The sequence below is a fragment of the Talaromyces atroroseus genome (assembly GCF_001907595.1).
Source record: "Talaromyces atroroseus strain IBT 11181 chromosome Unknown scaffold_0, whole genome shotgun sequence".
Lineage (NCBI taxonomy): Eukaryota > Fungi > Ascomycota > Eurotiomycetes > Eurotiales > Trichocomaceae > Talaromyces > Talaromyces atroroseus.
In genome coordinates, this window is record NW_017971432.1 from 1,306,711 (window position 1) to 1,331,591 (window position 24,881).

At 48.9% G+C, this 24,881-nt stretch overlaps 9 protein-coding genes across 9 annotated transcripts; 4 read left to right on the forward strand and 5 right to left on the reverse strand.

Annotated features, from left to right (window-relative positions):
• Positions 1-535: 535 nt before the first annotated feature.
• UA08_00463 (hypothetical protein) lies at positions 536-2,383 on the forward strand (the record flags this gene model as incomplete). The annotated part of the gene is made up of 3 exons (XM_020260272.1): positions 536-1,558; positions 1,615-2,128; positions 2,226-2,383. 3 exons carry the CDS (start codon positions 536-538, stop codon positions 2,381-2,383), a joined length of 1,695 nt encoding a protein of 564 aa, XP_020124629.1.
• Positions 2,384-4,010: 1,627 nt separating this feature from the next.
• Positions 4,011-5,027, forward strand: UA08_00464 (hypothetical protein; the record flags this gene model as incomplete). The annotated part of the gene is made up of 1 exon (XM_020260273.1): positions 4,011-5,027. The coding sequence occupies one exon, from the start codon at positions 4,011-4,013 to the stop codon at positions 5,025-5,027; it is 1,017 nt and encodes a 338-aa protein (XP_020124628.1).
• A 663-nt stretch (positions 5,028-5,690) lies between these two features.
• On the reverse strand, positions 5,691-10,595 carry UA08_00465 (hypothetical protein; the record flags this gene model as incomplete). Its single annotated transcript, XM_020260274.1, has 2 exons — positions 5,691-7,283; positions 7,347-10,595. The coding sequence occupies 2 exons, from the start codon at positions 10,593-10,595 to the stop codon at positions 5,691-5,693; spliced, it is 4,842 nt and encodes a 1,613-aa protein (XP_020124627.1).
• A 3,942-nt stretch (positions 10,596-14,537) lies between these two features.
• On the forward strand, positions 14,538-16,805 carry UA08_00466 (hypothetical protein; the record flags this gene model as incomplete). The annotated part of the gene is made up of 2 exons (XM_020260275.1): positions 14,538-16,184; positions 16,260-16,805. The coding sequence occupies 2 exons, from the start codon at positions 14,538-14,540 to the stop codon at positions 16,803-16,805; spliced, it is 2,193 nt and encodes a 730-aa protein (XP_020124626.1).
• A 781-nt stretch (positions 16,806-17,586) lies between these two features.
• On the reverse strand, positions 17,587-18,918 carry UA08_00467 (hypothetical protein; the record flags this gene model as incomplete). The annotated part of the gene is made up of 5 exons (XM_020260276.1): positions 17,587-17,930; positions 18,006-18,071; positions 18,141-18,293; positions 18,377-18,563; positions 18,733-18,918. 5 exons carry the CDS (start codon positions 18,916-18,918, stop codon positions 17,587-17,589), a joined length of 936 nt encoding a protein of 311 aa, XP_020124625.1.
• A 909-nt stretch (positions 18,919-19,827) lies between these two features.
• On the reverse strand, positions 19,828-20,310 carry UA08_00468 (hypothetical protein; the record flags this gene model as incomplete). Its single annotated transcript, XM_020260277.1, has 1 exon — positions 19,828-20,310. One exon carries the CDS (start codon positions 20,308-20,310, stop codon positions 19,828-19,830), a length of 483 nt encoding a protein of 160 aa, XP_020124624.1.
• Positions 20,311-21,088: 778 nt separating this feature from the next.
• Positions 21,089-21,484, reverse strand: UA08_00469 (hypothetical protein; the record flags this gene model as incomplete). Its single annotated transcript, XM_020260278.1, has 1 exon — positions 21,089-21,484. The coding sequence occupies one exon, from the start codon at positions 21,482-21,484 to the stop codon at positions 21,089-21,091; it is 396 nt and encodes a 131-aa protein (XP_020124623.1).
• Positions 21,485-21,918: 434 nt separating this feature from the next.
• On the forward strand, positions 21,919-23,415 carry UA08_00470 (hypothetical protein; the record flags this gene model as incomplete). Its single annotated transcript, XM_020260280.1, has 1 exon — positions 21,919-23,415. One exon carries the CDS (start codon positions 21,919-21,921, stop codon positions 23,413-23,415), a length of 1,497 nt encoding a protein of 498 aa, XP_020124039.1.
• Positions 23,416-23,549: 134 nt separating this feature from the next.
• On the reverse strand, positions 23,550-24,763 carry UA08_00471 (hypothetical protein; the record flags this gene model as incomplete). Its single annotated transcript, XM_020260281.1, has 2 exons — positions 23,550-24,081; positions 24,156-24,763. The coding sequence occupies 2 exons, from the start codon at positions 24,761-24,763 to the stop codon at positions 23,550-23,552; spliced, it is 1,140 nt and encodes a 379-aa protein (XP_020124040.1).
• Positions 24,764-24,881: the final 118 nt, after the last annotated feature.

Here is a 24,881-nt window from a genome sequence, read left to right on the forward strand (position 1 = left end):
GGGGGGGGGCGGATAGGGAGAAATCGAATCTATTCGAGGGAGGAACAATGAAGAGCGGTGCGCAGTGTGTGGTTAACGATTAAGGCAGGCAGCAGGAAAAGAAAGGAGTCTGAGGATCAGGATAACTAATTGCGTGGTAGCATGGGACAAAACACTTCCTTCAGATCGGACTAGCGCGGCTCGGCGGCAAATACGCCTGTTTGCTCTGTTTGTCTGCCCACCGGGGGGGATTAGCGGCTTGGCAGTCATGTGAAACGCCATTTTTCCTCCTTTGTATGCGTTCTTATAGAACGATTATTACTATTATTATTTTGTTATTTTTCTCTGGCGGTCTTGGATAGATAGCTACATATTACCAATTGAACAATCGCACGTCTCTATAATAAGCTCGAGTATGCGTGATCACTTACTACTAAGGGCTATTGCGGCACATGATTGGCTAGAGCTGCGGGCCGGTTTTCATGTTCTCCACTTCCATACGGACATCGATTTTGCGCGACAGTCAACTACTACAGAGCTTCCACTGAGGCTCGTCATGCCAGGGACATCTGACGATGAGGACGACTCACGCACTGCTTCTGTTGGCTTAGCGCGAGTGCGAGTGACCACCAGCGATCCCCCGAATTCAAAAGACAGCAGCCGAAAAAAAGGGTCGCGGAAAAAAGGTAGATCGAAGAAGAACGTTTTTCACGACTTCGTACCAAAAGGTGGCAAATTCTCTGCGACTCCATTGGCAGTTGACCCAGAGAACTCTACCTCCTCGTCCAGGTCCAATTCATTGGAGAGTGACGAAGGATCTGAGCAGAAAATGAACAAGCGGCAAAGGACCAATGCGCCTGCCATTAATTGGAATCAAGCGAGCCGCAGCACCATTCGCACCAGCCTTGGAACAAGGCCCACGCTTACGGGCGTGAAGAAACAAGCAAAGTCGGCTTTCGATGCAGTCAACGACAAGTATTTCCGAAGTCGCAGCGCATCCGTATCTGATGAGGAAGCGCATGAAGATAATCACACCGACGCAGCGAAAGCCGGTCAAAATACGAACGGTGATTCAAAAACATACTACGTGGATGACTCCGATGGCTCAGATACTGGAGAAGATTCGGAAGGGGACGACTCGATGATGTTGAATATTGGACAGCAGGGTGGTGGAAATGGCCCAGTTCTTGCTCGAGACGATAGCGTAAACGACTCCACCCCTCCGTTTGTCCTTGATACGTCCCCAAATCTTGGTCTCGCTTCGGCCAATACTTCCATCAACCAGGTTGAACAACAGCAGAAAGAAAAATTAGATATCCGAGAAAATGGCAGCGTGTTGTCTGATCATTCACTCACGCAACTTCCGCCACAGTCGAAAGCCGAAGCATTCGCGGAATTTGCCGCACTCTACAAAACATGGCCAGTTATTCTTGCAGATTTGGAGATCAAAGACCTTGAGATACAAAATCGCTTTTTCTATTATAATTCTAGTATCCATGACCTTGACTTAACAAAGCCTATTTCGTGCACTGAGTGTTTGAAGGAGGGGCATCTTGCCTTTATCTGCCCATCGAAGGAGGTTCGTCGTCTTTTTTTCTGAATAAAATAACATGAACTTGCTAATATCTCTCTCAGTGTAAAAATTGTGGCTCCTGGAACCTGCACGAAACTCTACTTTGTCCCAGTGTAAGGCGATGTCAGAGATGTCGGGAAGTCGGACATGATTCCCACACTTGCCCATCTAGCTTGAAAGCTTCAGCTGCCGAAACCCCATGTGATTACTGCGGTTCTGATACTCACACAGAGCACGACTGTGATAAGTTGTGGAAGTTTCCCAAAGTAGAGCCTCTTGAGGGTCCGATCAAAGTTTCAATTTCATGCAGTTACTGCACCAACAAAAATCATCTTTTCGGTGATTGTCCCCTTAAGAGGCTTCCTACAACGTCTAGCACATTCACATTGAAGGACTATGTGCCATCTATGATTACCAACCTCAATTCTGTTCTCGGGCCGAGGAAAGCAGATGATCCGGGAATGAGCATCCGTGGCCGTGCTGCTGGACATCCACAGGAAATAGATTCACCTGATGACGAGGACACGCTAGTACTTCATGGCTCACGAACGCAGTCAGGTTTCCGCGGTGGTCGAGGTAAGATTAGCTTCAAAGGCTCTCTAGGGCAAAACCGAGGTTTACACGGAGATCCTCCTCCCCCTTTGCCTCGCGAACCTCCTCCTCCTCCCATCAGGGACTACCGGAGTCGAGATGGCGACTTTCATAGACCAAGACAACGATCTCGTTCACCTGGGACTAGTTACAAACCCCCTCCTCGGTCAGGCAGAGGTGGCAGAGGGCGCAGTCGGGGCAGAGGACGTGATCAGTACCGTCCGGGTCGGCCGTGAATAACAATATAATTTTATCAGTAGCCTACATGATGGCTTCCATTTGCAGAAAGAAACCATATATTATCGTACTTGCACCTTCGGCGTTGTGGACGGTCTATATAAAAGAAGAGACGAATTATTATCCATGACAGCACAGCGTTTTCTCCATAGCCCTTATGAGACTGCTGTAGTAAAGGTGGCTTTCATTTGCATATAGATTTATGAGTTGCTATGCGAAGATCTTAATTGCTTATGGAACCTGCACAGTTGTCGCCCACGAATCCGTTTTCTAAAATGTCTATAAGGTCATCAAGTTTTGAAATGCATAGGTCGGTGTGCACATGCTCTCTCAAATGTGAATTTCGATCATTCACAAGGAGCACAGTGGCTGCACCAGCGGTATGCCCGGCAGTCATATCATCAATGCTATCTCCCACCTATATCAAGCGCACAACACGAGAAAGTCAGCCATCACGTCTATGCTCTCTAAGGATATAAGGGCATCCTTCATACCATAATCATACGCTCTGCACGATCTTTCAGTCCCCATTGCCGTCCGATATGCAGAAGACCCGAGGGCTCTGGCTTTGGAAGGAGATCGGGAGTGTCACGCGTAACGATTGGTTCAAAGATATGGTCCGGTAGATGATTCTTTAGGAGATGTGTTACAGGGGCCCTGTGAGTATAGCTTTCTGAGAACCGAGCTCGTATTTATAATTAGAGGAAAGAAGCTTCGGTTAGCCTTACTCGAAGTTTTTTGTGCACAATGCCCGGCGTATATTCTTTCTCTCTAGGTAGTCCATCAAATCTAGAAGACCCGGCTGCGGCTGCTGAGAAAGCATTGCCTCGCGCTCAATTGCCTGGACTTTGGCGACGGCTTCTGTGCGGTCATCTTCGGTGGGAAGACCGCGAATATGCTCTAAAATATCGGTCGATTCGTCAATGCCTAGAGCAGCTCTGTCGAAGAGAACTATATCAATAACCTGTTTCTTGATGCTGTCTTGCAGAGAACTAAATCATCTTGTTGTCGGGGTTGGCATACCGCATTTGCGGAAACATATAGTGCTGCGGAAGGCTGTTGCAGGAGAGGTCAGCATACGATCTTGAGCAACTGTGTTTTCAGAAGAAAGAAATACCAAAGTGTCCCATCGACATCAAACACTATGCCCTGCAAACCGGGGGCATCAACATCTGGATTTCGAGCGGACCCGCCTCTCAACGGCGCGAACCTGCGGGGTCGTGCTGGCGCATTCTGCATGGATGCCATGGTTCTTCGAAAGAGTAGAGATGGAGATGCAGATCGAATAAAGCGCGGCCGTGGAAGACAAAAAGGGGTCATCTAGGACATTTCTCAGTATTGATGGGTGAAAGATGGTGCAGGTTAGGTTCTTGGACTTTGGTACGTCGGGGGAAATCTCCACTTTCTCTTTTCGGCTTCTCGAGAGTCAGTCCAGCCACGGGCAACTGTAAGTGACGCTGTGACGGCACGAACAGTCGCTCCTTCCCTCGATGACATGGACGTTGTTCTTTCTTTCCCTCAGCAGTCTATCGTGCATTCTCGAGATCGACTCTAGACATGGCAAAGCAACACTGTATCAGAAAATGTCTATCCTATTCTCAGTCTATGATATCTTACTACCGGAATCATTATGGAAGCCAGAGCCTTAGCACAACTTCTAGATGAGGAGAACCATTCCGTTTGTCTGTATTCAAATTCATTGCAGCTTCTTTACCTTGCGTTGTGGGCCGACTACCTACTTATTCTACGCTTCTTCACCGCGGTCATCTACAATGTCAGGGCTCTCCCGGAATCCCTTCATACGCACATTATCAGAGTCGAATCTCGCATCGTTAACATTGCTATTTCCATCGTCCAGATAGTGCCAGGCGGAGCAGTGGCTGAAAAGTACCGCCGACGATGCTCGCGAGATGATAGTTTAGAAAGCAGTCTGTCGTCTACAGACCATGCAGATGACCTACTAGCCCCCAGGGACAGCTCTCTTGATTCCAGTGGCGTTCCAGACATGTTTCTGCACCAGCCTGACATCGCATATCTCCGGCCTCAAGCACCTCGACCTCCCTATCGTCGCCACCTGGAGAACTCCAGACGCCCTTCCTCAATAATATCGCCTTTACAACCGGCAGTCACAAACCCCCGTCGAAACATGATGCTTGATGGAACCGTTTCACCTCCAGCGTTCATCGAACCTATTCCACGTACTCCTATGCCACCTATACCTACATTCATTGCTCGTATGCCGCTTGCCTCTGTTAGCGACTCTATCTATTCTTCCTGCTCCACGCAACTTCACGCTGCCCAATGTGATAGGCCTGTCAACACTAGTCTAGAACGAAGGCCATCTGCCGAGGCTCAAACATACGCTGACTTACTACCCAAGCGCTCGTTCGATGACGCCAACGATCCTCATCCACACTCCAGCAAGGCAAGCCCGTCTAGCAATACTAGCCCTGAAAATCCATCTTCCGGAAATACGTCGAGCCATTCAGACAACTTCCCTTTACGTTTTTGCCAGGATTTGGAGCATAATACCCTGGCAGCAATGGCGCAGCGCTATGCGAGAATAGGCCATAGAAGAAGAAGTAGGAGTATCAGGTCATCATCTGCGCCGATACCTCCTGTAACCGCAAAAGAATTGAAGCCTTGACGAATCAATGGCGAGCAATGAAAAATGTATTCATAAACACCGAAACAGTTTAAATATCTCCCATCCTGGATAGTGTGGGAATTGTCTGTATTAGAGTCGACCGATTCGTGTCTTACTTAGTTCAAGAAGAGAATTAGACCATCAAAAGAGTTCAAGAATCCGCTTTTTATTTTTGGGAATTTGACTGAAAGTATTCGAGTACGCCAGAAGAAAAGCGCTGCATAGTTGGAAACATTACGCTAAAACTGGATACATGCCTCTGACAAATCTGAATAGGACTGTTCATTTGAAGGTGAAAATAAAGTGACCTTGAAACTAAACCTCCCATTTGATATCATGTACACAAGAAAATGCATGTAGTGAAAAACAAAGAAAAAGAACTAGCCAATGAAGATGGGTTTTCATGAATCACGTTAGGTTTCGTTATCGACATGTATGGATCATCGTATGGAAAATAATGGACAAGTGAAAAATTAAGAGGGAAAAGAAAAATGCTTAACGCAGAGACAGGCATATCATGCCTACCCATCCGAGCGTTAGCTAAATGTGAAACATGTGGCTCCGTCGCTGTCTTCTTTTGTATTATCTTAAGGCGATAACCCGAAAGTAAGATGTGAGATAGGAAAGATATGAAAGGATTTTCGTTGTTTTGAATAGGCGAGATCAATAATCATCGGCATCATAGTCTATTCGGTTGGGGCTCCCGCGATACTGATGACGCTTGACGTTGCTAGGGCTGTACTGACCAGAGCTAGTAATTGGCCGAGGACCAGTAAGCTTTCGAGTAGGTGGCTGAGTGCCAGGTGATGCGCTGCCACCACTGCTTTGGGTAGCAAACCGGTCAGCATGTCCAGACATTTGGTCGTCCTTGATCTTGGGAGGCCGCTGTGGTACTAATGGCTCTGCGTCCTTGATCTTCGGAGGACGAGGTGGTCCTCTGCTGGAACTCACTTCGGAATGTCCGGCATCGGAAATTGGTGTCAAGCGGGCATTTCCATTACTATACCGGTTGGTATTGGTGCCATACTGAGGCAGGCTTGACTGAGACCCCCATCTCTCCGAAGTTGGCGATGTCGGAGCGTAGTCCTGCGCTTGATACTCCAAATGATTTTGATAGCGGTCAGTCGGGCCCTTCTGTGGCTGCGGATGCTGTAGGTTGAGGCTGTCGCGATGTGCTTTGTATTTGGGTCCCTCGGACACTTGAGATGGAACAAGTGGAGACGGTGGCCGGTTGTCCTGCTGCTCGTCATCCACCGTGAAGGTAGACCGAAGTCGATCATCACCATGCGGATCGTAGAATCCGCCAGCGTTATAGTGGTTCTGGTTGGCTAAATCTGAGCCGGATCGAGACATCTCCGATGATGGGCGCTCCTTCCGACTGGGCTGTATGCTGTTGCGGATACCATCTCCCACCGTCGAGGCAGTTGTCTTGGACCATCGTGAGATCTTGAAGAAAGACGAGCTGCTTGATTTGTGTTTGCGCGATTTCTCTTCTGATTTTCTTGGAGTAGTCTCCTGACTTCCTGAACCGGTAGGTACGGGTTTTCGGGGCGGTGTGCCAAGCTGCCCAGGGACGCTCCGCTCATCAACAACCCGCTCATCATAGGGCACTTCTCTTTCCAGAAGTGGCTGTTCATACGTATCAATCTCTTCGTCTCCTTCGAGCACTGTGCTGATACGGTTTTCTGATGGTCGACGCATGGCCATTGGTCGATTATCGGCTAGTAGCCGAGAAGAGTTAGATGTGTATCCCGACTGCTCGCCAGGAGAACCAGTTCCTGCTTGTCCTTCAGGTTCATAACCGTCTGCATAAACTCCTCCATTGCCATTGGAATTGATACTGGCGGCGTTGGCTGACGGGCCTACGCCTCGACCTTCCTGAGCAGTTCTTAGCGCTTCTACTTCGTCAAGAAGCTGTTCAAGCATGTCTTCGATCTTTGTTAAATCATTGGAAGATTTCACGCTCAAGCTCTTGAGAGCCCTCCTAAACACGTTTCTCCGTTTTGCCTGTGCTTCCTCGCCATACTCCGCTGCAGCGAATTGGCGATTAGATCTTGAAGCAGGTAGAGGACGTGGACCACCAATAGCTCGGGTGCGTTCATGTTGTTTTTCGTTCGCTTGCATGAGCATATCATCCTGTTCAGCGATATACTTCTTCATTTCTAAGAACGAGCTCCGCATTTCAGCTGCGCTGCGAACAAGCGTAACTAATATTTCGGTATCTCTGGCATTGCGTTGGGCATCTCTAACAGTGAGCTAGAGTGACGTCAGTAAACGAACATGAGGTGGAAATCGAGAACAAGAAACTTTGATACTTACATGATTCATCAAAGCAATGATGTCTTTCGATTCAATGCTATCGATGCCCCGGCCCGTAGCACCATCGTAGATGGGAGAAGCCATGCCGTGAGAATAACCGCTGAAGTGGCGTTGGTGACCAGGGCTAGTAAAAGGATCATCGTCGACATCTCTGTTGTCAAAGAGAAGGGGAGGATTCACATGATCCAGAGTGCTGAATTTATTCCGAGGCTCTGGTGACGCATTACTTGGAGACATAGGGTTGGCAGCAGAGATATAGCCTTCGTCCTTGGCACCGGGGGGGGTCGAGAACATACGACCATCGATATAGCCCCGGTCATAAGTTCGATCATAGCCGACTTTCTGGTCAGCGGCAGCTAGACCCAAACCGGCACCCAAAGCTCCGCCGATGGCTGCAGCTGCAGCTGCATTGGTGTCATGTTGAGATGTAGATTGAAGGTCTCTGGCTTGTGAGGGGGTGGTATTATATGGCCAATGGTCTCTGCTTTCATGAGGGACGCTTCCAATTGGGCCTTGGATGATGGACGGGTTAGTGTTGATTTCCGACTCCTCTTCCTCCTCTTCAAGCTCATCTTCCTCTGGGGTGATATCGCGATGGCCTTCTTCTAGAGTAGTCGCATCGGGAGGAAATATTTCATCATGCTCACGACTGTCTTCCTCTGATTGAGTAACGCTTTGAGGAGGCGATGCAGCGCCAAGTCTCTTGGTAAATGACTTCTCATCGTGATTGTGAAGATCATATTCATGTTTCAAGGGACTTCCCCGGCGGGAGTTAGGGAGGCTATGGCCATGAACTTCTTCGGCAACACTACCATTTACCGATCGATTGAGTGAATCCGCCTGTGACCGAGCCTGGGAGAGACCAGATCTCGCATCTAGAACAGATGGATCCAATAAAGAGGCCACTGCAGATTCAACGCCAACTGCAGTTACAAACTTTGGATTGACTGCGACTCCTTTTGTGAGCTGCCGAGGGGAATTGTCATACTCGACGTGGTCATCGCCATCGTCAGAGTAATTGATTTCATCATTTCTTAAATCATCATCGCCGTGCTCATCGTAAGCGTGAGCCGGGAAACCTTCATTCCAGTCTGCTTTAGCCGTCTCGCCTTCGATATCTCTGCTCGTTTCATAGCCCAACTCGGTAGCTTCTCCATCATTCTGCTTCAATATTTCGCTTCGACTATCTAGACGAGTCGATCTCGCCAGTTCTGTACTAGGCGCAGAAGACAAAGACTCAATTGAGTATCGTCGGCTATTAGTGCCTTTTTCTCGACTTTCGTCCTCTAGCTGATCTCCACGTAAATCATGATCGCTGGCAACGCTTTGAATAGGGCTCAAGGCACGTGGGTGCTGCATACTGTCCTCCGGATCCGGCATGTCATGATATGGGTGATGTCCAAGTAGGTTTTCAGCGGCAGCCGCAGCTATCGCACCTCCAGCTCCCTCGAGTAAGACGTCGCCATCAGAAGAACCAGCTTTGCCGTAAGTCTCATTGTCACTACGGTGGCTCTGTCGAGAACTTGATTCTCTCTGATTGCTAAGTGGCGTGCGGTTTGGAGTTCTCGGTGTCGGAGAGCTTGCGCCACGCGGAGAGCCCCGAATAACCTCTTGAACCTGGCGTGGTGTAGGAGTCTCTGAATCAGCCGTTCTTTGAGAAAGAATAGAATCGCGAGTAAGCTCGGTTTCAATGTCACTACGGAACGGCATGGGTGGGACATTGTGTTTCTGAAACACCAACTCCGTGTCAGAATCGTTGATACTCGCAGTTCTGCTACTGCTCTTCGACTTCCGCTTTCTTGGCTTCTTGTCGAGACTGGACTTCGAATCGTGGTGCTTGAGGGCCGCAGCCGTCAGTGCACTTCCGACAATGCCTGCAGCGGCGGCATCTCTCAAACCTTTACTCTTTTGGCGTCGCAATACCTCTTCCTCCGTGAATGCTCGTTGATTACCAGGAAGCGACCCTTTCCGAACGCGAATAGATTCCTCGGGGGAAGCGGTTTGTGATACCTTCTCCCGGCGTCGCTCTTTGTGGCGTCTTCGGCGCTCTTCAGGGGTGACCGGCTCCTCTATCTCGGTATTTGCCACAAAAACAGAGCTTCTGCTTACGTCAGGAGCGCTTGAATGCTTTGAAAGACGCCTCTTTGGTACATCTTGCGAAGTAGCACCCGCAGTGTCGATTGCATCACGTTCAAATTTCGTTTTATTGACGTTTGCTTTTTGATCATGTTTGAGTTCCTTTAGCTCAGGAAGAATTAAACGCCGGATTGCGTCTTCAACAGTCTCGAGAAACTTGGTATTGTTAAGGGATGACTTGGACGTATTGGAGCGAAAAGATATAGCGTCGCCAGACTTGTGGCGGGACGAGACGTTCGAGCCACTAAGCAAGCTGGACTCCACACTGGGTTGCTCTTCGTCCTGAGACTTGTGCGAGCGTTTCGTCAAAGGCTTCGTCTCAGTCGCAAGAAGATCACCCGCATTCAGCTTCTGGGCCACTCTGTAAGCGATCCGTTCGCGGCTTAAGCTTCGACTCCTTCGTCTTGACGGTGCTTTGAGGAGGTCAGCTTCGGATGTATCGCGGGCCTTACCTAAGCTCTGGCTCTGGCTCCGCTTGCGCTGTGGTACTCTGGAGACCATAGACCCGTCGAGCATGCTATCAGCTGGCATAGAGGATATTTCAGAAGTCGGTTGCATATAGCGATCATTGGATAAATCGCTAGTGTTTTCACGATCTAGGAATTCGATCTCCAATGGTCGGCTATCTTCCTCTTCATCAGTGATGCTCTGGCCGTCATTTCCTTCAGTAATGGCCTTCTGCTTTGATGGAGTGCTGACAGAGATGCGTCTAGTGTACTGCGGCCGCTTGCTGCTACCGCTCTCACGAATCCGAATGGTGTCACCCTGGTCTCGGTTTTTCCTGCCAGATGGGATTACCTTAACTCTGACACTTGGCCTTGAGTTGAGCCTTGAGCTACTCTTCTCACGTTCGAAGTACTCGATAAGAAGAGAAGTCTGCGATTGGTGGGATGTCCGCGACATTTTCGAGGAATCCTCTTCGTCTTTCTTGTGTGACCGGCGTCGGGTGGATATAGTGATGGGGCTGCCATCGTCGGGCAAGGAATAAGAGGACTTGTCAGTCCGTCGGGAGACATCAGTAGCCATGTCAGTGTTTGTTATGCTGCTTCCCGTAGTGTCGATAATTGATTCGGTCGGTGCAGGTAGCAAAGGACGACGGGAATTAACGCCCATGGTGTTGCTGGTTTCAGCGAGAGGAGTGCATAATCAAAACAGTTTCCTGGCAATGAGCAAAGTTTCTTCCTTGAATTGGTCTTTTCTCTCCTTTTTTTTCTGAGGAGAAAAAAAGGTTGACTTGTATGTATAAACGACACCAAGGACAAGATGCCTAGCCAGACAGGCTTGTCAGAATTGAGTACAATGGAGACGCAAGCTTCAGTCACGTAGCTGATGATATGTGGGACAGAACAAGTCAAAAGTCGCTTGCAAATGTTAAAAAGCTCCTTACTGTTGCCGTGACTGTAAGACTAATCCGAATAAGAGCTCCAAAGATGAGCGACGACCCCTCCACCGCTATTGATTAGAAGGTGTCTGGTTCAAACAGGGGATTGCAAGCCCAATCCAAATCGTCCGCAAAAACAGACCGCTGATACTATCGATAGCGGTAGGGACGGCAAGGGGAACGCAAAAGAGGGCAAGGCAAATGAAGAAAGGATGCTGCAGCTTCAGAGCAATGTACAAGGTAATAATAATGATAGAATTAAGGATGCAGCAGAGGAAAAAAAAGCAAGGAGAGAGGAGAGAGAAAAAGAAGAGCGACACAAGTTAACAGAAAGGGCAGGAAGAGAGGCTGGGGATTCGATCGCTGGGCGGCGGGCGGCTGGGTCGAGCCTTCCCGCCAGTCACAGCCGTGGGACTGACTGACAGGTACAACAAAGCGAGTGGCTGGTGCGCCTTCAACAGCAGATTCAATTCATTCTCATTTACGTCTACGGAGTACGGTCTCTGTTCTGTTGCAACCATAACCACTCACGCCGAGTGACACAGCAACATCGCGAACGAAAGCTAGCCAGTGCCATGCAGAAGGATCAGGGCGCTTCTTCACTCTATATCTGGATGCGACGCTGACTTTCCCCTCCAAGATCCCAATCCAACTACCGCCAATTGCACATGGCCACTCGGTGCAGTCCTGGCTACACAGCAGCAATAATGTGTTGAATTCGAACAAGGACCAACCCAGGTCTGATGTTCAAAATCAAGAGCGAACAGGCTGGTCTCCTAGACGACCGCCGTTCGCTATTGGCGGTTGTGGGGCCGCTAGTCATGTACTTGGCCGCAGCGATGAGTTGTTCAATCGCCCCTCGACGACCGAGGTTGATCTTGCAAGGTCATTGGGCGTCTGTCTTTGCTGCTGTTCTGGAGGATAAGGCCAGGTGTCTTGTCTAGGACTTCACTTCTCACCATAAGCTATGGCCGGGGGACGATGCCGGAGGTTGGTGGCTGGTTCGTCTGCTTCGTGAGGCTGAATTAAACGCAATCGAGGAACCGCGATAACGACGGCTTTCCCACCGCAACACATAGATCAGGCGAGAATATCTACAGACCACCGTTCAAAAGGGCAACGTCCAGAGATGCTAGTGTTAATGTGTGATCAATCGGCCGCCATTGCTGTTGGTGGGAAACATCCTTCACAATCGATGTTGTATATTTCTAGCCGGCTAGAAAATCGACCACTTTTCGGCTGGGTTAAGAATTCTAGCCGATTTCGAGACGAGTTGATATATATACTTAACAACCATGGAATTGAAACTTCATTTGATCCGAGAAGGATCCAAGAAAGTGTGCTGGGATTACACAAGACCGCGATTTGAGTTTGAAGTATAGGCAGCGGAGTACACTATGAGGCCTATCAAACTCGACTTGAAGAAGTTCAACAGCCCAGCCCAGTGTGGTCTTCGATTCTTGATTGGTTTCGTCAGTAAGACTAGACACAAAGGCCGTGCCAAAGGGAAGATTCAGAAAAGTAAACTTTTTGATTTGGGCTTGAGATCCGCAACTTCCAGGCCATCAAAAAGCATAAGCAGCCTCTTGTTGAAAAGAGTAAGCTTGAGGGTTGTCTGACAGTTAATGATATCAGTGCTTATCTGAGATAAGATATACAGCACAGTCCTGCCACTTTCGACACGCCTCGTGCCACACTTCTGGAAAGCCGTCCTGACTGATGGGCAAAGCGAATGAACAATGCATTTACAGGCGCGACTGAAATTATGTCTCTTCTAAGCGCGCAAATCTCCATCCAGGAAATCCTAGGCATATTGTCAATTTGCCAATGACAGACACATGCCGAGACAATCCCCCCCCCAAAAGACTGGCTCAAGCTTGGAAATGCTACCTCCACTTATCGAGTCGTATATGCAGGAATAAAGCTGAAACATCAAGCTTAGTTGGAAAACCGTCACGTGAAAGATACCCGGAGGTCTACAAAGTACAGGCAGATCAGAAGGTATAAATTTATTAAAGCCCTGACTGTCAACACTATGGCATGACGGCATGAACAAGGGCGAGTTAGGGAATTACGTAGTGATCGTTACGGCCATCACTTGACAGCGTGCTCAGCTAGTGGGGGCAGGAGTAGATCACTTTTGGAGACATTTGGCGATCTGTGGAAAGGCAGTGCTCACGTTGGTTGGCACTACCATTCCGTATACAGGAGTTGACTATGTAGTATGAGACACATCTCAGACCCGGTTGGAACAGGACGATCAAACGTCAGTAGCGCACGGAGTAAGTATCCCTCGTCCGTTTCAGGAAGACGATTTGGAAGGGAGTCTGGGCGGGCGAGCGAGACGAAAATAGGACGCACGGGAGCTAGAAGCGCTAGCCAATCAGGCGGCGTACCACGTAACGTTACCTAAGAGCTAGTACGTATGCGGGCTGTGGCTATGCACTTGTAATATCCCACTGACCGTGCAACCTTTGGCATCATTCTCCGCACAGCTCGAACAGAGAACGCTGTACAATGCATCTCGAACAACTCAGATGGGTGGTGCAGGAACGAAGACATTATACGATGATGATAATGATGATGATGATGATGTAAATTTAGAACAGGCAGACGGTAAATTTAAATTTGTAGATCGGGCTAGCCACCTGCGCTAGACAAGCCGAGACCCACTCCTTGGCGCTTGTGCGCAGTATCATTGGCTGTCAGTGGCCGGGGCCAGACCGTTTTCCGGAGTTACAGTGCGCTCGTATTGGGCGTAAGCAATACGAAAATGAACGTCAAGTGCCGCGGTCTTCCGACTCTCTGCACACGTATCGGCATTACGGAGGCCGCCGTAATTACCCCGTACCTTGGCTCCACGACTCCAGCCAACCACAGCCCGGGCCAGCCATTCCGCGCTGCTCACTCGTCATCTGCCTCCCTGGCTTGCCGTATCCGGCCTAGCGCCCTGTCTCACCTGGCTGTGGCAGGCTCCTTCCCTGGCTTCCCTGGGCGCTTAGAAGGCAGGTGTGACCCCCCCCGATCTCCTTCCAGGCCGTCTTTCTTCGTTCTCCATCTCAGTCCAGACAGACAGACAACCTGCTGCTCTCTTGTCTGCCCTGCGTCTCTCGGAAGCCGCTATTATCTTCAAGCTCGACATTCGTTTTGTATCATCTTTCCTCGTCTCGATATTTCTCTTCTCCCTTTCGCGCTACCCGGATCCCACTAGTTACATTCTTTCCCCATTGTCGTCGCCCGTCGTGACCGCAATATTCGAATCGCTACAAAACAAAAAGAAAAACAACAAGAAAAAGAACTTAACCCGCTTGAGTTTCACACGTCCGCTCTTTCAACCTTCAAAATATAATATCACTTAGTCTCGGTTTGATACCGCCTGTTGGACGATTCTCCTCCAACCACCCCTGGAACGAACACCTCAAGCTCGCAAGTCACTACGACGTAACATTCAACGCAACAAGGTACCCTTGCCAGATTCAGATGGTGACGCCATCTCTGAGCGTATAAGGGAATTTGTCACCCCGCGACGAGCGACCACTCTTCATCTACGACTTTCCGCTTCCGGCCGTTTATAGTACTTCCGCAAAAACCTTACTTGACACTGATCTCATCTTGGGTTATCGTTGATTGTCTCTCAGCTTCTTCATACGAAGCTCTAAGCACGAACTGCAAAGATGCGATTATTAGCACAACTTTCGTATCTTTTGGCCCTCGTGGCCTTTTTGCCGCTGGCCACGGCCGTCCGACTCCTCAAGTCTACCTCTCTAATTGAATGCATGGCCGATTCGAATTTCACAGCATCCCTCTTCGAAGTCACCTTCTTCCCGGACAACCGATCACTTGCTCTAGATATCAACGGTATGTCAGATATATCGGGTAATGTCACCGCAGAATTAAGGGTTACTGCCTACGGCTTCACCGCTGCAATGGAGACACTCAACCCTTGTGAATTGAATATCGAAGCACTCTGTCCAATGCAGGCCGGTCCTATCCCTCTCTCAACTTCTCTCACTGTCTCGGAATCGGTCATTAAGGAAATCCCTAGTATTGCCTATACCATTCCTGATCTGGATGGTCAAGTATTCGTATATATCAATTCGACAGATACTGGTGAAAGAATTGCTTGTCTGGAAGCCAGCCTTTCAAACAACCAGACCGTTTATCAAAAGGCGGTTGAATGGGTTGTCGCTATCATCGCTGGTCTCGGCCTGGTGGCTTCTGCCATTACTTCCGGGCTCGGCCACTCCAATACTGCCGCGCATGTGGCCGCTAATGCCTTGTCCCTTTTCGGTTTCTTTCAGGCCCAGGCTATGATTGGCGAAACGGCCGTTCAAATGCCACCTATCGTGGAATCATGGACTCAAAACTTCCAATGGAGCATGGGAATTATTCAGGTCGGTTTCTTGCAAACAATTGCTACGTGGTACCAACGCGCCACGGGCGGTGAACCATCTACTCTTCTCTCAAATCTTGCGACTACATCGGTCAATGTTCAAAAACGATGGCTCGACGCGGGGGCTGTACTCTACAACCGCAGCCTAAATCTCCTTCAGAAAAGGGACAGCTCAGGCGGTGACACTCTGACGGTAACAGTAACGGGATTGGAAAGAGTTGGTTTCAAAGCCGATATGGAGAGAACAAACATTTTTTTGACTGGTTTAATTTGGTTCGTTGTGTTTGTCTCTTTCACCACGATTGGTGTCGCCGCTTTCAAGGGTATCTGTGAATTGTTGGTCAAATACAAGAAGATGCCGAGCGACAAATTCCAGGACTTCCGCAATGGATGGAAGATTGTCATGAGAGGTATTCTCTTTCGGCTCACTCTTGTTGGTTGGGCTCAGATGTGCACTCTTTGCTTCTGGGAATTGGTTGAGCGTGATTCCGCTGCCGAGGTGGTACTTGCTGTGATCATGTGGTTGTCCATGGCAGTCGTGTTGGCATGGGCAGCTTTCAAAGTCATCACACTGGCTAGACGTTCTATTGCCATGCACAAGAACCCAGCCTATATTCTTTACTCTGACCCGGCATGTCTGAACAAGTGGGGTTTTCTATACGTGCAATACCGAGCCACGGCCTACTATTTCGTCATCCCTGTCTTGGGTTATTTGCTTCTAAAAGGTCTGTTCATTGCCTTTGGGCAAAATGCCGAAGTCGTCCAGGCCGTCGCCTTTTTGATCATTGAGGCCGCTTTCTTGGTTGCCGTTAGTGTTATTCGCCCGTGGATGGATAAGAGAACGAACATATTCAACATCTCTATTGCTGCTTGCAACTTTTTGAACGCAATATTCTTACTTGTGTTCAGCAATGTTTTCAATCAACCAGTAAGTCTAATTTCCTTCCTCGCTCATTTTTATTTACTGTCCTTTTCTTTCTAACCTTTTTTTTTTCCGTCACAGGGAACGGTCACTGGTGTCATGGGCATTGTTTTCTTCATCTACAATGCAGCTTTCGCTTTGGTCCTTTTGATCCTAGTTCTGATTGCCTCCATCTACGCTATTGTCTCGAAAAACCCAGATATGCGTTACCAACCAATGAGGGACGATCGGGGTTCGTTCATCAAGAGCAACTCAGCCCTCAACACGGAATTGGACGCTTTAGCAAACACTGCCCGTGGAGGTGGAGAAATGGAGCTCAAGTCGACGGCCTATCACCCTGCGTATGAGGACGAGTCCAACTCGCTCTCGAGCGGAAATGGGGCCAGTGTCAATCACCACCATGACATTAGCAAGGCTCCTCCGTCTCCCATTGACCCCTCAGTGCCATTATTCCCTAGTCATGCACCACCTTCATACGACTCCAACGGGTATGGCAACGATATCGAACGGAGTAGGTCCCCAGGACAACTGGGAGACTTCAATCCTGCGTCTGCATTAGCCATGCAGAATTATAGACAACAGCATAACTCTAGTCCTTGGCAACGAGGTGCAGGCTACGACCATTGAAGTCATTGAAACATTTGTCTGCTTATTACGACGAAGACATGTCATAAAATATTTGGCCGTTTTTTCTTTTGCATACCTTTTTTAACATTTCGTTGAAAGTTACTTGAAGTATTTCAAGTGTCATATGTACCTCGGCTGCCCATAAAAATCAGCCGCATTCTTTCATTTTTCCCTTCAATATTTCTATTATTCTGACGAGAAGTCACACTCGTCGACTGATATATACCAGGCGTTTGTTCCTCGCTCTTCTACTCTTTCTCTTTTCCTTTCCTATATTAGAACACAGCATGTGCGGGATCTGGCTTAGTTATTTGGGTCATGGGTTTTTGTTCTTCCCGTCCACTTTTTGGGATTTATATGAAGTCATCTATTCATTTCCCTTGTAATTGTGTTTATTGGGCTGGCGTTGCTTTTTCCTTCTTGTATGTAAAAAAATTTCTCTTGCTAAGAGCATGGCCATTGGTGCTTGGTCGGTTTACTTCAGCTTGGTTCAATGTGATTCGATTGTTCGATTCATTCATTCAATGTATTCTATCTTCGTTAGTAGTCCAGTTCAAAACACCTATATTGCAACCTGCTTCTTGATTTTTGGTAGTTGATACATAACTCGATAGTAGCAATTCGCGTTTCATAGTCTGAATAAATATTCGAATGTGTATGGATCCCAATTCCGTTGCATACACTTTTTGATTATTTTACACGTAACTAATGACAGTGCGCACTAGAATTTCACCTTCCCGACTTTTTATTATCTCTTTGGTTTGTACGAATAATTCCGATCTCATCGCTTGTCCCCAAAACCCGGTGGAGGATATGACGACCCAGGCGCACCGGGAAGAGAATGGACAGGAGGAGGAGCGAATTGAGCCATACCTCCAGGCGGAGGCGATATGCTTGAACCAGCAGCGCCAGGGGTACCACCTCCAGCAGCAGGCGCGCCTGGGAAGCCAGGTGGCGGGGGAAAATTTGCTGGTAGACCGCCGGGAGGTGGGAAAGGTAGCCCTCCCGGTGGAAGAGTCATGCCGGCTGGTAGGGATGGTGGTGTAGCGGATGATTGCGAATTTGGTGCTGCGCCAGGGATGGGGAATGGGGGTTGGAATGGGGGCATGCCGCGGCCTCCGGGCACTGAATAAATACAGTCAAGTTAGTCTATTATGTGTCGGAAATAGATGATCTTTTGACGGAAGGCGGCGAACGTACAAGGTAACCCCCCCGGTGTGCCAGGAGGCGGAATACCGAATGGGGGTGGTATCTGACCAGGTCGTCCTGCACATGGTTCCTCATCAGTATTTATAAATTTTATAAACTTCTATCCTGCAGCAACGGCATACGTACCGGGCAATCCAAACGATGACGGCGGCGGCGGAAATGACCCCGGAGCTCCAGGGTGAGGGTGTTGCTGAAGTAACAGGGGGTTCGCTTGTCCTTCGGCAGCGTATGAATTCGTGATGGAGTCGATTACTGATTGTGCTTTTTCATGGCCGATTTCTGCGATGGTACGTTAATATCATTAACATCATATAGATGCGAGCGAAAGGTAAGAACCCGTGTGGTTAAAGAGAGATACGCACGCTGATAATATTCAACCACATTACGAAGGTGGTTTCGACCGGCATTGTGAGCCTTGCGCACGCTCATCGAGTCATGCGTTAGGTAGACATCGCAATAATCGCCTATGATAGAAGATCGCATTAGTTTGTGTCTATTCTGCAGGAAGTTGCTCTTCGACTTCTGGAAATCAATGCATCGTGGTAACCCCTACAAAAGAGTGCAGATAGAACGTCAGCTTTATGTTCAGATCACAGAACTATGAAGAAAGAGAAAACTTATATTTCGGCATCTCGATAATGTCGTTTGCAAGAGTTGCGCTTTTGAAAGCGCGCGCTCAAGTGAGGAAATAATCACGACAATTCTTTTTGCGATAAACCTGGTCGTGGTTAACCCTGCGGATACTCCGGATACTCAATCTGGTATATGCAAAAGTCTGGTAAATAGGCGCGTCGCGTGTGTCGAATGTCACTGTGAAATGCGAAGTTGAATGTTGGAGCAAATCGATAAGCTTCTTTGATAGGCTGGTGATTTTGGGGCGGTGTGAAATGGCAAAATAGGCCATATCGCGCTAGTATGTTTTGGGCACGGGACTGTTGACTCGTTTGAACGTAAACGTACATATGCTGTGTAGGCTGGGATGAGAGAATGCTAACTGCTGTTGACCAATGATCGTGATTAAGCGTAAATTGATTTTAGTAGAGTGGATTGGCAAATAACCTAGGTAGTTACATTGAAACGAAAAGTGTGATGACTCGTGAAGAAACGTATGAGCCTCATAAACAAATGATTGCTTAATTGGGGATAATATTCCAATAATGATTAGTAAATGAATGAATTGATGGAAATATGTAACTAACTAACTAGTTACGTATTGTTCATGTATTTGTTAGTCACAGGCCATGGGCTCGGCCCAGCATTAGGTCTAGGCCCTTTTCCAAAACCGGTAAAGATGGAATCACCTGCCGAAAGGGGTAATTTTGCATTACGGAGTAAAATGAGGTGAACTGAGGTGGAAAATCTTTTCAGTGGATACTTACGAAATCCTGTGACTTGGTGAGTCATGGCAAGATGTACTGATGTAGGCAGACTGGTTTTGAGGAAGGGATTTTCGAAGAGTGGTGATTATTGATTCAAGTGATTATGGTGTGCTATCATACAAACAAAAAGACAGTCACTAGGTAGGGGGTATCGTGCTGTACGAAGATCCATTGCGAACGCTTCGTTGCAAAGAGTCATAAGAGTCATAGAGGACAAAGAACAGGAATAAAAAGAAACTAAGGGTGTAATGCCGGATTGCCCTCCTGTGACCTCGCTAAATAGTTTCCAGAACTTGAATAGTAACAATGCCGATGCGCCGTAGTTGAAATAAAAGGACAAGAAATCGCAGTAACTTTTTGGGACGTTGATCATGGTATCGTTAGTAAATAAAGATTTGGCGTTTTTTCACATTCAAAATGGTTCAAAAGACGCGCTATTGGAGGCCAGTGATCCGGCTCCAGGTGCGCTCCAAGCTGTGACGAGCTTTGTCCTTTGCACGATCAGCCAAGGACTCGTTGCTGGAAGAGCTGGTGCTAGACTCCCTGCGCTCCAGGGCGTTCGGGGATCTATCGCCGTGGAGGACCAAATTGCCGGCACCGCCGCGGCCGACATGGAAAACAGGAGCAATATCCTTTTCGCGGCGCATTTCGCGCTCTAGTTCTTCGTCGAAGCTGAAGATGGCGCGTTCACTGCTGCTGTGAACATTGCCGGCACCGCCGCGGCCAGACTTGAAGGTTGCTGGAGCGCTGGAGTCCAGACGAGTCAGCGATGCAGGGCCAGTGGCAGTCTGGGATTCGGTGGTTTTGGTATGGCGCAGCGAGATGACATTGCCGGCACCGCCGCGAGACGTGTGCAGGGCTGGGCGGCGAGTGTTTGGCACAGAAGGGTGCGGCTCAATGACGTGGTATGCAGACATGGAGGGAGACTTGCAAGCAGAGCAGGGCAGAGCAGAGCAAAGAGAACTCAGGTTGGGATGCACGATGGATTTTGCGGGGGAGGAAGGGGAGGCAGGGGGCAGGGAAGGAGGAGTCGGGTTATATAGTAGTCTATACCATCGTGGACGCCTCCATTTTCAGGTACCATCTGCGCAGTCATCTGACCTGGCGGGCCCTGAGAAAATTTTGCCGGGCGGGCCCAAAACGTAAGAGAAACCGGGCGGCTCGGCCAATGGCGCAGTTTGCTGGGGGTAATGGAAACTGCCCTTTGGAGCGAATGCTCAGCCTGGAGCATGCAATAGGCGGTGTCTCTGCTCGTGCTTCTGGCATCTGGTTGCTGGGCAGTTGGTGTCGATGAGGGAGGATTGTGCCTTCTGGCGCAACTTTGCTGCAATCGCACATGGCCCAATCAGCAGCACCTGTAAGACCATGCTTTGTCCAGCACCTGACTGACGTAGCCCCGAGAGCTCGCTGCGTGCTCGATTACGTGCTCGCCGTCGCTAAGCGCCTCGCCGTGACGCTTCTTGGCGGAAAAATTTTCAGGATCTCCTTTCGTCCTGGGTCTTCCCCGGATTTTCCGTGCTTAGTAATTAGCGCCTCGCTCCCCCGCATGACGCACTTGGTCGCTTTTCCTTGTTTACCCGATGACTCAGCCAAGGTCACATGCCGGCTGCTCACTAACTATGCTAGCCACGTTGGTTGTGTTTGGGAAGAGACTTTGCATTTGCTCCATTTCAATTTCATTCTATTCATAGTCTATTAGGATGACCCCAAGGCCTGAGGAATCTCGTCCTTCTCCAGATTCCGCTGCACATGCGTCGCATACAGCAGGCGGCCATCGTCCGACCACTCCGTAATATCAATAGAGTCCTTCACGATCCCTCCCGGAAGCCCTGACACTCTGACGAACGCCCAGACCTTATTCCCCTCCCGTACGGAGTCGATGAAATCCACGTGGAAATCTGGCGCACGAACGGTAGTCATGGTCTTGAAGTTTGTCAGAAGTGCTTCCTTGCCACGGAGCTCCTTTAGCGCATTCTTCTGAACCACGTCTGGGTGGATGTATTGTGCCGCCGTGTCGAAGTCACGTTTGTTGCTCATGAGATCCATGAACTCGAGCGCGCGAGCTTTGAGGTCGAATGTCTCAGTAGCCATTTGATTGTATTGATATGACCTGGGGAACAAATCAGTAGAGAAAATAAACTAGACACGAAAGAAGTAAACATACAGTGTGCTCTGTGGTGGATTCTGGATACTTCTGGGCTTGTTCTTGAGTCTGCAGTGCAGTGCAGTGCAGCTAAATAAGTGCTCGTTCGTCTTCTTCGTTTGGAATCGGGGATGCCTCAGGCGTAACAACCCGCCGATTGCTGCAAAACCCGCCGAAGGAGAGACTGACCTCCGAACCAATCAGCGACAGATTTGAACAACAGCTTTGGGTTCAGTAGGTTTTGATTGTATTGGTATCACTCTTCACCGTTGCTTTGGTGCTGAGATTCTGATATATAAATACTATATCAAATCCTGTATCTCTTGCCTTCAAAGTAGCGAAAAGAATAACCGTCATCGATACACTAATAGAGAGTAGAATGATGCATTTGCTCATTCAGGAGCACCACATCACGCAACTACGCTCTCTATTGCCCTATCTCCAGTTCATACTACCCAACGATCCAGAGTATCCTGCCGCAATATCTCGCTGGAACCCCGCAAACCAACGCAAACCAGGTATAATTGCTTTCCCGCTCACTACGCAAGATGTCTCATATCTGGTTCGCTTTGCACATGACAATCTTCTCGAAATCGCCGTCAAGGGCGGTGGAATGGGAAACCGCGGATCTTCTACCGATGGTGGTCTATGCATCGATTTGTCAGGCATGAGGACTGTCACCGTTTATCCAGCAAGCAAGCGTGTGGCTGCGGATGGCGGAGCGCTCTGGTCAGATGTCTATGCCCAGCTTGATGAGCACGACCTTGCAGTTGTCGGTGGCATTTCGCCCGCCGTGGGGGTTGGAGGTCTCTCGCTACATGGAGGACATGGGTGGCTAACCGGGGCCCACGGACTGGCACTAGATCAGTTCCTAGAGCTGGAAGTAGTCCTGGCTGACGGAAATATTATTCGGACATCTGACACCCAAGAACCTGACCTCTTCTGGGCCCTTCGTGGGGCTGGAAGTGCCTTTGGAGTCGTCACGCAGTTTGTGCTGAGAGCTTTCGAACAGCCAAATTCGGTCTGGACGGGTCGGCTTGTGCTTGCAAATCCCACGGAAAACATCAACGCTGTCATCAAAACAGCCAATAACATTCTATCAGAACAAGAGAAAGGCCAGTCCGCCATGTGTTGGGGGTGGACTGTGCCACGTCCCGAGACGGGGCCAGTCATCTGGGTTGTGCCCTTTTACAATGGAAGTGAGGAAGAAGCAAAGGAATTTTTTGCGCCTTTATTGAACCTTGGAAAGTCGCTGATAGTCAACTCGACCAAAGCCGTTCCGTTTTCGGCCTCTGCGAGTGACGGCGGAGGATCGTCAGGAGAAGGCCTAAGAAAACTTGGTCACGGAAGTGCCGTCATGGCTCCCTTGGATCCGGCTTTTTTTCGGGGCCTATATCAAGACTATGCGACATTTATGTCGCGGGTACCGGATGCTGGTAAGAGGACAATGATTATGTTCGAAATTCACAATACGAAAGCAACTACGAGACTCGCACAAGATGCGACAGCATATCCGAACCGTGGGAATCAGGTCAATGTGCAATTTGTCGTAACATGGGCCGAGAAAGAAAACGACGTGGCATGTGAGGAATGGTGTCGTCAATTCACGAAAAAGATGATCGATGATTTTCAGCGACGAAGAGATGAAAGCACTGTTGATGATGTTACGAAGGATAGTGTTGGATTGTATTCTAATTATAATGGTAACTTTCCACACCCCCCTCGGATATCCCAGAAACTGAAGGACACTGACGTATCCACAGGGTTTGGACTAGGAGCGAAAGATCTTTTTGGTGTCAATTATGATCGACTTGTGGATCTGAAGAAAAAGTATGACTCTGAGAATCTATTCTACAAGTTTTTTGATATCTTAGAGTAGCGTAGCATCTATTATTCCAGTCAGCAGATCAATTAACCTACTTTCCGTGACTCTGGGTATAATTTATCTGAATTTTTACCTATAGCTTGATTGTAAACGTTTCTAAACGAGCGATATACTGAGCCTCGCCCAACTTAGATAGAATAAACCAGCTTACGGCCAGACAACTCCGATGCCCTAATTAAATCCAACCCCTTCACAACCCCCTCCCATCTTCCACCCATCAGCTGCACTGGATGAGTTCGAACAATATCCTCACCCTGATCCAATAACCTCTGCATCTTCCCAAACAACTTCTTACCGAACTCATAATCCCCCGGCTGCGCATCACGACCATAAACACCATCCAGGGCAACCCGTTCGCCAAAAATGGTCAGCATCATAATCCATGACATCTTCACAGCTTTCCGAATCGAAGCGAGCCGCTCACGATAGGGTTCTAGAGCCACGTACCGTCCACCGGCTCGGCCGATGGCGGCTAGACAGAATTGGGTTGTTTGTGACAGAGATATGCAATCTAATGCGTAGACGAGCGAGTTGCGAGTGTAGGATCGGATTTCTGCTGCGGATCGCTCGTCGTGGTAGTCGAATACTTGCTCTGCACCGAACGAACGCACAAGGTCGAAGTTTTGGGGCGAACATGTTGCGATTGGCCGGAGGCCGGACCTGGGTTGCAGTAGAATGTTAGTTAAAAAAGTGATTCAACTATGTATGAACAAAGATATAGAACGCATGTTTACATTTTGGCCAGCTGAATAGCCCGTGTTCCCGTGGCCGTACTTCCTCCATAGATCAAAATAAATGGCATTGCTTTTGCTTTGCTGGGGGGCGGTTTCTGCACTTCCTCTTCTTGATTCTTCTCCTCGTTCAGGAAATCGAGTGATCCTGGCACATTCAATTCCTTAAACAGTGCCATTCCAGCAGTACCCAAGCCCATTCCCAAGGTAGCTGCATCCTCAAAACTCATCTGATCGGGGATCTTTAGCAAGAGGTCTGCCGTGGCACAGATATAATCGGCAAAGGCGCCGATTTCCGGTTTCAATGAATTCATCCCATGCACAAGGCCAGCAACACGGTCGCCTACAGCCAAGTGCGTCGGCACGCCTTCTTCCGCTAGAGCAACAATGATGCCTGCAAAGTCGTACCCATGAACCGCACCGGATGCAGCACTGTAGTCAAGCATTTTGGCGTCGACTGGGTTGATGGCGACGGCGGCTGTTTTCACGATGGCCGTATTAGGGCTAACGACTCGTGGGACAAGGACATCGTGGACGACGGCAACTTTTCCGGGCCCTTGGGCGATAATTGCTGTCTGGCGAGAAGGAAGAGAATCTACAAGTGACGGCATTTTCGATAGGCAATAAGTGCGTTGTCACTTTGTTTGTCGGTTTCTTTCTATTATCAACTACGTACTCCGTACCTGGTTACATACGCGCGGGCATTATTAATGCATGAATGCCCCCCCC